At 40.3% G+C, this 11,708-nt stretch overlaps 1 protein-coding gene across 1 annotated transcript; it reads left to right on the forward strand.

The window, feature by feature from the left end:
- Window positions 1–1,773: 1,773 nt before the first annotated feature.
- Window positions 1,774–3,853, forward strand: LOC147303129 (uncharacterized). The gene is made up of 3 exons (XM_086280747.1): window positions 1,774–1,848; window positions 2,466–2,522; window positions 2,618–3,853. The coding sequence occupies exons 2-3, from the start codon at window positions 2,483–2,485 to the stop codon at window positions 3,373–3,375; spliced, it is 798 nt and encodes a 265-aa protein (XP_086136873.1). The 5' UTR covers window positions 1,774–1,848; window positions 2,466–2,482; the 3' UTR covers window positions 3,376–3,853.
- Window positions 3,854–11,708: the final 7,855 nt, after the last annotated feature.

Below are 11,708 nucleotides of genomic sequence, written 5' to 3' on the forward strand. Positions count from 1 at the left end.
CACATTTAGCCACTTTATTATTGTTGATTTTTTTTCATCCGATGATAGCTGGCACAGGCTCCGAGCTGAGGTTAAGTTAATGATGGTTTGAAAGAAATTTTTTAAAGGATATATAGACAGACGTGTGGGTGTTTGATGTGTCTATTAAAAAACAAACAAACAAAATGATAATGAGACAGCCCAGTTGGTTTTATTCAGTCCTGAACCGACATCTCTGACTGAACCATCACAGCACTGAACCATCTGTGAGTGGTTGGATGGGTAAACACACCGTCTATGAGAAACTCTCCATTGGAAACAAGCAAACAAAGTGAACCTGCGCACCAGATTGCTCTCAAACATTGGCTCAAATGACAAAGGAATCGTTTTTGCGAGCTAATGAATCCCATATCCTCTTTCACCGCATGTCAGGAGTTAATCAACCGGAGCATGAGGGGAGACACAGCCTTTGACTGCAGCTCTAATGGAAATGAAACAACAAACGTCTGGCTTAGTTTCTGTTAGTTTCATGTTTTTAAATTTAGACTCAGAGTTTTATAATAAACAACAAGAAAAACATACCTTACGATTAGTTTTTACAACAGAGAGGCAGTGAAATAATTCAGAAATAATAAAGAAATAGTTTGATCAGTATTTTGAGTTCTGGATTTCTTTGTGGAATAAATGAATAAATGAATAAATGTCGTCCAGCCTGGAAGTAATAAATGCATGAACTAGTTTTTCAGCGTCACTCTGAGACAGGATATTTCTAATTTTAGAGATGTTGCACAAATGGAAGAAAGCAGTCTTACATATTTGTTTAATATGTGCGTTGAAGGACATGTCCTGGTCAAAAATGACTCCAAGGTTCCTCACAGTGTTACTGGAGGCCAAGGTAATGCCATCCAGGGTAAGAATCTGCTTAGATACCATATTTCTAAGCTTTTCAGGGCCGAGTACAATAACCTCAGTTTGATCTGAATTAAGAAGCAGAAAGTTAGCGGCCATCCAGGTCTTTATGTCTTTAAGACATTCCTGCAGTTTAACTCATTGGTGTGTGTTATCTGGCTTCATGGACAGATAGAGCTGGGTGTCATCAGCATAGCAGTGTAAATGTATGCTATGTCTTCTAATGATGCTGCCTAAGGGAAGCATGTATAATGTAAACAGAATTGGTCCTAGCACTGAACCCTGTGGAACTCCATAATTAACCTCAGTGTGTGAAGAGGACTCTCCATTTACATGCACAAACTGGAGTCTATTAGATAGCTATGATACAAACCACTGCAGCACAGTACCTGTAATACCTACAGCATGTTCTAATCGCTCTAATAGGATATTATGGTCGACAGTATCGAACGCTGCACTGAGGTCTAGCAGGACAAGCACAGAGATGAGTCCACTGTCAGAGGCCATAAGAAGATCATTTGTAACCTTCACTAAAGCTGTTTCTGTGCTGTGATGAGCTCTGAAACCTGACTGAAACTCTTCAAATAAACCTCTGCAGATGATCTGTTAGCTGTTTGACAACTACTCTTTCAAGGTGCTTGAAGGCCTGTGGATTTGACAAGATCTCTAACCCCATTGGCTGAAACCCAGCACCGAGCCTGAAAGAGCCTCTGCCGTGTGATGGCTGGAGACTCGCTCACTCTGTTCACAGCCATCAGTAAAAAAAAACTAAAAGTAAATCTAATATCACATTAACACGAGAAGTCACCCAACCAGTTTCCCTCCCTGTGTCTTTGTTCAGCACCTGATGTCACGGTCAGCCTTCTGTGGGTATAAAACGACTGAAGAACATCGACAATTAAACAGTTGGACTCTGTGAGCATCACATTTTCTATCTCAGGAGGGAAGCCACCGAAACCTGTAAGTTCATTCATCCTGGATATTTTACCAAATTTAACCTCAGTGAAAACTGCTGGCTCTGTCTTTGTTCCATTATATTATTTAATAGAAAATAATAGAAAAAGAAAGAAAGAAAGAAATAACACTTTAGATATTATGACAGTACTTTGCGTGCTTTTGTTTCTGGGAGAAAAAGGGTTTTATAGTTTTACTCCTTAAAAAATAAAGTCTAGAGTTATTTTTCTCCTTTTAAACAAAGGTTTGTCATAAAAATCACTTATTACTTATTAAGCTGGTCAACACATTTATTTTATTTTACTTCCCTTGTATCTATGTAATTATGTTTTCTGTTTTTCAGTTATTCCAACTTAGTTAAGCTATGTTGTTATAGGTTGTGTTTAATGTTTTGGTTATTTTAACGTGGGAATTTCCAAAGTTAGGATAAATGCATATCCTCTCTCTCATGTTTTATATCCTTTTTTTCAACAATAATAATAATAATAATAATAATAATAATAATAATAATAATAATAATAATAATATGATATATGAGTAGGAATAATGACAAATGTGAGGGCACATTGAACACTTCTGAATGTTACATCATATTATGACCAATCATTTTATCTTTAAAACAGTAAAGGATCGTTCCACAATGACGACCAAGATCTTTGCCATCCTGCTTCTGTTTGTTGGTAAGTTTACACAAAATATCACAAATTCTACTTTGTACAGGAGACGGGCCTGAAAGTGAAATAATTTCATCAATGTTGCTCTTGAACATCTTTAGCCGACACACAAACCACAACCACGGATGCAGCCACTAGTACACCTGCTCCAACCACGGCCACAGCTGCTCCAACCACGGCCACATCTGATCCAACCACAACCACAGCTGCTGTTCCAACAACAACCGCAACCACAGCTACGCTAACCACAACTACAGCTGCTCCAACCACAGCTGCACTAACCACAACCAAAGCTGCTACAACCACAGCTGCTCCAACCACGGCCACAGCTGCTCCAACCACGGCCACAGCTGCTCCAACCACGGCCACATCTGATCCAACCACAACCACAGCTGCTGTTCCAACAACAACCGCAACCACAGCTACGCTAACCACAACTACAGCTGCTCCAACCACAGCTGCACTAACCACAACCAAAGCTGCTACAACCACAGCTGCTACAACCACAACCAAAGCTGCTACAACTACAACCAAAGCTACTACAACTACAACCACAGCTGCTACAACTACAACCAAAGCTACTACAACTACAACCAAAGCTACTACAACTACAACCAAAGCTGCTACAACTACAACCAAAGCTACTACAACCACAACCACAGCTGCTCCAACCACAACCAAAGCTGCTACAACTACAACCAAAGCTGCTACAACCACAACTACAGCTGCTCCAACCACAACCAAAGCTGCTCCAACCACAACCAAAGCTACACCCACGGCAGTAGTAGCGGGGGCAGTGGTTAATGAAGTCAGCCTGGTTTCTGTCACAGTGGCCATCATCGCTGCTGCACTTCTATAAAGAGCAACATGTGACTGTAATTAATCTGCAATGAACAGCAGATGTATTTACAGTTCTAGCTCATCTTTTCATTTCCAGTCTGATCGTGTTTTATGTTTATTTTTCATCTTATATGAAAGTGTCGAAACGGAGGGGATAAATAGAAGTGTGGGAAATGTATCTTTGATTCTAGAAGCCGGTAAATATGTGTACTTGCTCTGTATAGTGTGCATGTTCAAAAGGATCCCAGATTATTTTCACATGAGTTAATTGCATTCGTCCGATCAGAGGGTCAGCATTTAGATGAAATATTTAACTACGAAAGAAAGATGTTCAGTTGTGTAAATATTATTGATCTGATCATTTATCCTAACTTCTGTCTGTTGTGTACTGTGAAAACAGCTGCATTTAACACTAGATTGTAGAATTAATCAATAAATGACATTAACAACTGTATTTCTGTATTTTCATTCTTTCTAATTCAGTCGACTAACTTAAAAACAGGCTATTTCTGTATTATTCTATATTAAATGTAATTTGTGTGAATTTTTAGCAAGACCACAAAAAATATTTATTGCACTGCTTCTGCTATGTTCATCTGTGCATGTGTTGTAGACACTGGACAGGTTACAGGTAGGCTCAAAAATGTCTCCAACCTTTTGTTCCTGATGTTTTTGCCTTGAACTAAATCAGAAGAGCCGTGTGCTGAGAATAGATGCAGAACATAGGTGAGTTTCATCACAACATCCCTAATAAGAACTATAGAAGTGGTAAAAGTAGTAAAGTGCGAGAGAGCAACAAGAAACAAAAGTGGTCAAAATTAAATTTATGCATAAACAGCTACTGACACAGAAATAGGCAGAAATCTGTCTCTGTTCTGCCAACTCCATAAGTTCAGTTCAGAAACATGGTGAATGGCCTGTATTTATATAGCGCCTTACTAGTCCCTAAGGACCCCAAAGCGCTTTACATATCCAGTCATCCACACATTCACACACACATTCACACACAGAAACATATTCACATCATATGATTGTTGGGTTTTTCTCTGTATGTGTTACGGTGGGGTCTGCTTTACAATATAAAAGCCGACTGTTGTTGTGATTTGGCGCTGTGTAAATAAAACTGCAAAGGAAGCATGCTATGAACTGTCAGGACCAGAACTGAGACTCTCAGAAGCAAAGCAAACTAACACTAACCTTTTATTGAAAGTAAAGTATACATGGCTTGTTGTAGAAAGCACTCTATACTGTGTCTCGTGCTTAATTGCCACTTACCCGAAACCACCTGCCAGATCATTGCATTACTTAGTTTGGTAAAGCTTGGTTTAGAAATGGGTCATTTAGTGCTGCTTAGTCTAAAGAAAGAGCTATGTGGGCCAGTGTCCTGAACCAGGTCACATTTACCATCTTTGCGAGCCCTTGTATCTCCCCTACAAGGGCTCGCAAAGATACCAAAGGTGTGAGAGAAAAACACAGCATCTCTAAATAAAAGATTTAAGAAGAAAGAAGAAACCCCAGAAAGATATTTCTAGAAACATCTAAGAGTACAAATAAAGTACTTTACAAGACCAACTGTACATCAGACATAAATGAATCCTCAACTCTCTGCACAGTGAGATGGAAGAGCCAAAGGAGGAGGAGACAAAGTCCATAATGGTGTTGACATTGAACCTAAGACACGTGTTTAAAGACAGGCAATGATTGTCAGTTGAAGAAAATGTTGGGAGAATCACTGAGTCAACCAGGAGGCCTCCATACGGATGATAGATGCTGTTCCAACAACAGAAAACAGAGTGAATATCGTCTTGATGCATCTCAATCATCCAGGAAAGTAAATCTCCAAAAGTTGATTCTGTTCATCTGGATGTAGCGTTTTGTGGGAAACGATTCGTCACTCGTCCAAGTGACTTCTTCAGTGTCAGCTGACTGCAGGTTTTATGGGCAGAAATCTGTGTCATCAGAAACTGAATTTGAATAAGTTAAATTTGAATTTGAATCGCTCGGATTGAATCTGAATTGTAACTTGAATAAATGCTTTTAAAAACGGAATTTGAATTAGCCTAATTTGAATTTCCATTTATTGGTTTGAAAATGATCATCACTAAATTGAAATTGAATTTTATATTTTGAAAATGAATTCATTTGCTTTTATCCGTAAAAAATTAAGCTCTCGAATAATTTCAGATTCACTTCTCACCATTCAGTTTCAGTTCTACAATTCAGTTCTTTTGGGACTTGCATCCAGTTCTGGTTCAAGAGTAATGAGCGCAGATTAATAGAACTACCTTTTACTAGCGGATTGAAAGTGTTACTGTTACTGTTACTGTTACAGCGTCTTGAGCTGAATTAAGAATGCAGAAGTCATTCCTCATGTCGAATGACCAGCGGATAAATGTTTGTAAAGCATTCCCACGTTAAGCTTAACAACCGGTATATGGAGCGGCTGCCTCCTCTCTCTCTCCTGCTGCTACTTCAATCATGAAACTGATCAATGATCAGCTGATCGTCTGTCTTCTTTGTTTTTGGCCCACTTTGCAGCAGAAAGAGGAAACCAGCGGCTGAACAACAGCAGCACGTTTAAGCTTGATCAGCTGTTGTTAGAATGTATTTAATGTTACTTTCTACTCGAGGATCTTTTTCTACGTAGCTGACGCTGGTAGCTGTGCAGGGGCGGATCTAGCAAAGTTTAGCCAGGGGGGCCGATAGGGCATGAACAGGGAAAAGGGGGCACAAAGACATACTTTTCTTTCTTATTCTCATTTAAAATGTCGAGCTTTTAATAAATAATTATCTGACACCCAAAGTTTTAATCTGATGTAAAATGTATAGAAGTTCATTACTATATATAGTAACTGTTAAGTCTAATATACCCTAGTCAGCTATAGTACTTTTCCTTTGGGAAGGTACCATCTGTGCAGTCTGCAGTTCTGCTGAAGAAAGATGTTGAATCTATTTAATATTTCTTGAAAAATAATTGATTTCTGTGCATTTTTTTTCACACTGCATCAAATTAAGGTTGATTACGTCGATTAAGCATCATGAGGTGGAGGGTGGGGGGTGGTTCCCTATTTTTTATTTATTTATTTTTGTTGTTGCTGGGAGTTGGAACCCTATTAGTTAGGTTGCTTAATATTTCTTCTAAGTACTCTTTAAAATACCAGAATAGGGAGGATGGAGCAGGTTTAAGTTTATTAGATTGATCAGTGTTGCTGAACTATGAAATGTTTTGGGTGCGGTGTATTTTTTACACACAGGTATAACAGAATATCTGTATGGCCAGAACATCCAGACTGGCCAACAGCCTGTATCCACAGGCTGTGAGGCTCCTGAACTCTCTGCCCCCCTCTCACGGACAATAACCATATCCAACTTCTTAATAGCAATGAACTGGTCTGCATTGGTGCATCATATCTTTATTCTCTTCCCCCTCCTGCCCCCCCCCTTTCTTAAATAGATAACTATCATATCTGATATCATATCTCACAGTACAATAATATTGAATGGGTTGCATTGTTGTATTTTGTCATGTTTCTCAGGTCTTTGTCTGAATTTCTACGAACATTATTGCTAAGGATTGTCTTATTGCATTGGAGTCACACTGGGTTAAATATGTACACTTGGGTTTTAAGGGGTATTTATTATTTTCTTCTTTTTTTGGGTTGTATGGAAGCCCCAAACGCAATTTCATTGTTCTTGACAATGACAATAAAATAAATAAATACTACTACAATAGCTTTAGTGTTGTTGTTTTGTTTTGTAAACTTGAGTGTTGTTTATTTAAACTTGAGTATGAGCTTATACAAAATGCAGCAAGATATTTAAAAAACAGTTTTATTGATTAAAAAACACTATATCGGATTCATATCGGTATCGGCAGATATCCAAATTTCTGATATCGGTATCGGACATAAAGATGTGGCATCGTGCCATCTCTACATTTTACATCAGATAAAAACTTTGTTCGCAAGATTCGGATAATTATTTGTTAAAAGCTAGAAATTTTAAATGACAATTAGAAAGAAAAGTATTTCTTTGTGCCCCCCTCTCCCTGTTAATGCCCTACCTGGCCCCCTGGCAACACTTTGCTAGACCCGCCCCTGCACAGTCACCAGCTGTCAGCTACCTAAAAAAGGATCCTGGTGTTATTTGTCTCTCAGAAACACTTCATAACTGCGAATCAGCGGCTTTGGGACCCCTGTCAGATTGGATCGGAACTGTGGAGTAACACACAAATCTCACGGAGGAGGGGTTTGTTTATATATCAACCAGGGCTGGTGTAATAATTTTACTGTGCGGGGGCGGTTGTGTCTTCCTGACATCGAGCTCCTTTCAGTATCTGTCAGGCCTTTTTACTTACCGAGGGAGTTCCCTCAAATTTTTGTCACTGTTGTTTACATTCATCCTAAGGCTGACGTTAAAGTTGCTGCTGATGCCATTTTTAAAGTGGTACACAATCTGCAGACTCTCTCTCTGGATGCTCCTAATTTTATTCTTGGTGATTTTAACAATTGTAATCTTAAGAAATCACTGAACAATTTCTTTCAATATGTCACTTGTCCTACAAGGCATAACAAAACGCTGGATTTGTGTTATGGACCAATTAAGGGGGCATACAAGTCTGTGGCCGGACCTGCGCTAGGTTCTTCGGATCACAATGTTATTCACCTCCTCCCTGCCTACAGATCTGTGATTAGGAGGGAGAAGGCCTGTGTGAAGCGGACTAATGTCTGGACAAAAGACAGTTGTGTTGCCCTTCAGGGGTGTTTTGATTGCACTGACTGCTCCGTGTTTCAAGAGAACACTTGTGATTTGGATGAACTCACTGATGTGGTGTGTAGCTACATCTCTTTTTGCAAAGACTCTGTGGTTCCACTCAGAGAATTTAAGACTTTCCCTAATAACAAACCGTGGCTCTCTAAAGATATTAAGGATCTGATTCTTAAAAGGAAAATTGCTTTTAACGAGGGAGACGTTCCCAGCATTACCTTAGAGGGGTTTACCTCTGACAAACATCTGGCAGACAGTCTTAACAGTTTTTACCTTCGTTTTGAGAACTTTGACTGTTCTAGGTAGACCAGCACACTGAGGGAAAAGACCATCACTCCCCCATCTATTTGTATTGATGAGACAGGGGTAGCTAATCTTTTTAGACATACCAAAAGCAAGAGTCCTGGACCTGACAACATCTGTGGACAGGTACTGAGAACTTGTGCTGATCAGCTGAGTGGGATTTTTCACTATATCTTCTCACTTTCTTTAGAGCTACAGATGGTACCTAAAATTTGGAAACATGCGATCATTGTTCCTGTTGCTAAGGGCAGTTCTCCTAAGGCACTGAATGATGTTAGGCCTGTGGCTCTGACTTCTTTAGTGATGAAGACATTTGAGAAGATAATTAAGAAGGAGATTTTAATGCATGTTGAACACCATCTTGACCCCTTCCAGTTTGCCTATAGAGCAGGGAGAGGTGTGGAGGATGCTGCTGTCACACTCCTGCATCTCTTGTATAAGCATCTTGAGGCCCCCCACACCCATGCAAGATTATTATTTGCTGACTTTTCATCGGCATTCAATACAATTCAACCCTCTTACTTGCTGACAGGCTTTACAATCATTTCAAGCTTGACACTAGTCTGGTCGGCTGGGTGACAGACTTTCTGACTAATAGGTCACAATGTGTGAGGGTGAATCATGTGTTTTCTGATGTGCTCTCCTCCTCTACTGCATCACCCCAGGGTTGTTGCCTCTCTCCCCTTCTGTTCATTCTGTACATGAATGAGTGTCGCAGCAATTTCACAAACAGACACATCCTGAAGTTTGCTGACGACACAGTGATCGTCAGTCTTCTAGTGGGGGACGAGTCAGGCCATGGACAGGTTGTAGATGATTTTGTGAATTGGTGTGATGAGTCCTTCCTTTCACTTAACATGTCAAAAACTAAAGACATGATTATTGATTTTAGGAAGTCCTCTTATAGCTCATCACCCACTATCATTAAAACTGCCGATATTGGGATCGTTGAGAGTTATAAATATCTAGGTGTGGTACTCGACCATAAACTGTGTTTTGAATCTCATGCTGATGCCACTACTAAAAAAGTTCAACAAAGACTGTTCTTTTTAAGGAAAATGAGATCTTTTAACGTCTCATCTGAGATGTTGTCCTTGTTTTATAGAAGTTTTATCGAATCTGTGATGTCCTTTTGTATCGCTTCCTGGTTTGGTAACCTGACGGTGAAGAATAAGAATCGGTTGGGACTTCTGGTAAAAACTGCTAGCAAAATTTCAGGGCGCTGGCAAGATGAACTTTTGGCCATTTACAATAGAAATGTGCTTAGAAAGGCTCAGTCTATTATTAATTGTGTGAACCATCCACTTCACAGTGAGTTTGAGTTGTTGCCTTCCGGCTGCCGTTTTAGAGTACCTCCGAGGAGGACTAAAAGACTCCAGGTCTCTTTTATCCCTACTGCGTCTTGTCTCCTTAATGGCAAATAATTGTCCTTGAATTTTCTATCATTATTATTGTTATTATTGTTTTATAGTATTGTTCTGTTTGTTTTTATCCTCCTGCTGCTAAACTAATTTCCCCTTGTGGGACAATAAAGAAATTGTATTGTATTGAATTGAATTGAATAACTTCAACTCATTCATGTCACCTAAAAGGTAAACCTGTTTCTCCATCACAGCTCTGATGGTTCAGTAAGGACATCTCCTGGTTTCATCTTCATGTTTCCCTCTCACCACATATCCAAACCGACATCATGACCAGCAGCTTTACAGCTGTGGCTCCAGCAAACATCAGCTGATACTAGAAATTAATATTAAATAAATTCTAACAACAGCTGATCAAGCTTAAACGTGCTGCTGTTGTTTAGCGCGACATCCGCTGGTTTCCTGTTTCTGGCGCAAAGTGGGCGATAAACAAACAAGAGAGAAAAGCTGATCATTGATCAGTTTCATGATTGAAGTAGAAACAGGAGAGAGAGAGGGGGGAGAATGAGAGAAGAAGAGGCAGCTGTGCAGCAAAGACACAGAGTAACTCCAGCTTTGTGTCTTTTTCATTCTAGCTAAAGTCCGGGACAAACTGCGTCTCTTCTCAGCTCAATATGAAACGTGTAATATTTTCTCTGAATGTGAGACGATTCCATTTTTGTAAGGAGCCGTTGGAAACTCTACTAACCTTATGAACAAAATAAAGTTCACTATCAGTAACATCATAGCACCACCCAGCTGTATAAACTCCCTCATGCTAGCTAGTAGCAGTACGAGTTATTGTAACTGACTGTAAAAAGTCAGCACAATGAAAATAAACTCCACCTAAACTTGGTTTATATCTGACCCAGATAGACTGCAGGTCAGAAATTCTTACCTGAAGTTCGGTTCACCTGACACTCGGACCGGGCAGCCGCCTCGGGTCTCTCCTCTTGCCTCCCCTTTCCCTCATCCACCTGCTGGCCTCCACCACTTGCTGAATCTGTGGAAGTTCCGCGACAGCCACCACCATACAGCTGAGTTATTTTTCCACACCAGCCACCACCCTTCATTGTTTATACCCTTACCAAAAAAATAGAAAGAAATCATTGGCCCACCGAGCAAATGCCTGGTATGCCCGATGGCCAGTCCAGCTATGGTCGTGCCTAGGGTTGCCGACCCCTGGTGTACGCTGTTAAGTGCAGGAGGATTGCCAGGATTTATACATCAGGGAAACCAAACAACCTCTGGCTAAGAGGATGGCACAACACAGCAGAGCCACCTCGTCAGGCCAGGACTCTGCAGTCTATTTACACCTACAGGCCAGTGGACACTCTTTCAAGGATGAGGATGTAACATCCTGGACAGGGAGGAATGCTGGTTTGAGGGCGGAGTCAAGGAGGCCATTTACGTGAAAAGGGAAAGACTATCTCTGAATGGAGGAGGGGCCTAAGGGTACATCTGTCACCATCTTACAATGCTGTGATTGCAGCCATTCCCCAACTCTCTGTGAATGGGACTCATGGTCATTGATCAGTGGGTTTTGATCAGTGGTTGTTGACCAATGGTCATGAGAATTTGCATAATTATGATTAAGGAACTGACCTCCCAGCTCATTGTTCCTTCAGTGGGCTGGTTTCAGTCATTATACAAATGTCCTGTTTATAAGGTTGAAACCTGCAGTCAGCTGAGACTGAAGACGTCACCTGATGATGACGAAACGTTTCTCCCACAAAACGCTGCGTCCAGATGAACAGAAGCAACTTTTGGAGAGCGAATCAGCCTCAGAAGTGAAGAACTAGACTAAGCTGGGTGTGGCACCATGCCTCCCCAAATTAAAAACACTTTTCAATATAATAACTGTTAATGATTTTCTTCTACA

The sequence above is a fragment of the Aulonocara sp. 'chitande type north' Nkhata Bay genome, linkage group LG22 (genome assembly GCF_057382095.1).
Source record: "Aulonocara sp. 'chitande type north' Nkhata Bay isolate Kocher_YH1m ecotype deep benthic linkage group LG22, A_spYH_male_GT1.1, whole genome shotgun sequence".
NCBI lineage: Eukaryota > Metazoa > Chordata > Actinopteri > Cichliformes > Cichlidae > Aulonocara > Aulonocara sp. 'chitande type north' Nkhata Bay.

Coding starts and splice junctions, on each gene's coding strand:
- LOC147303129 (XM_086280747.1), top strand. CDS start 2,483: ATGACGACCAAGATCTTTGCCATCCTGCTTCTGTTTGTTG. Junction 2,523..2,617: donor CATCCTGCTTCTGTTTGTTG/GTAAGTTTACAC, acceptor GAACATCTTTAG/CCGACACACAAACCACAACC.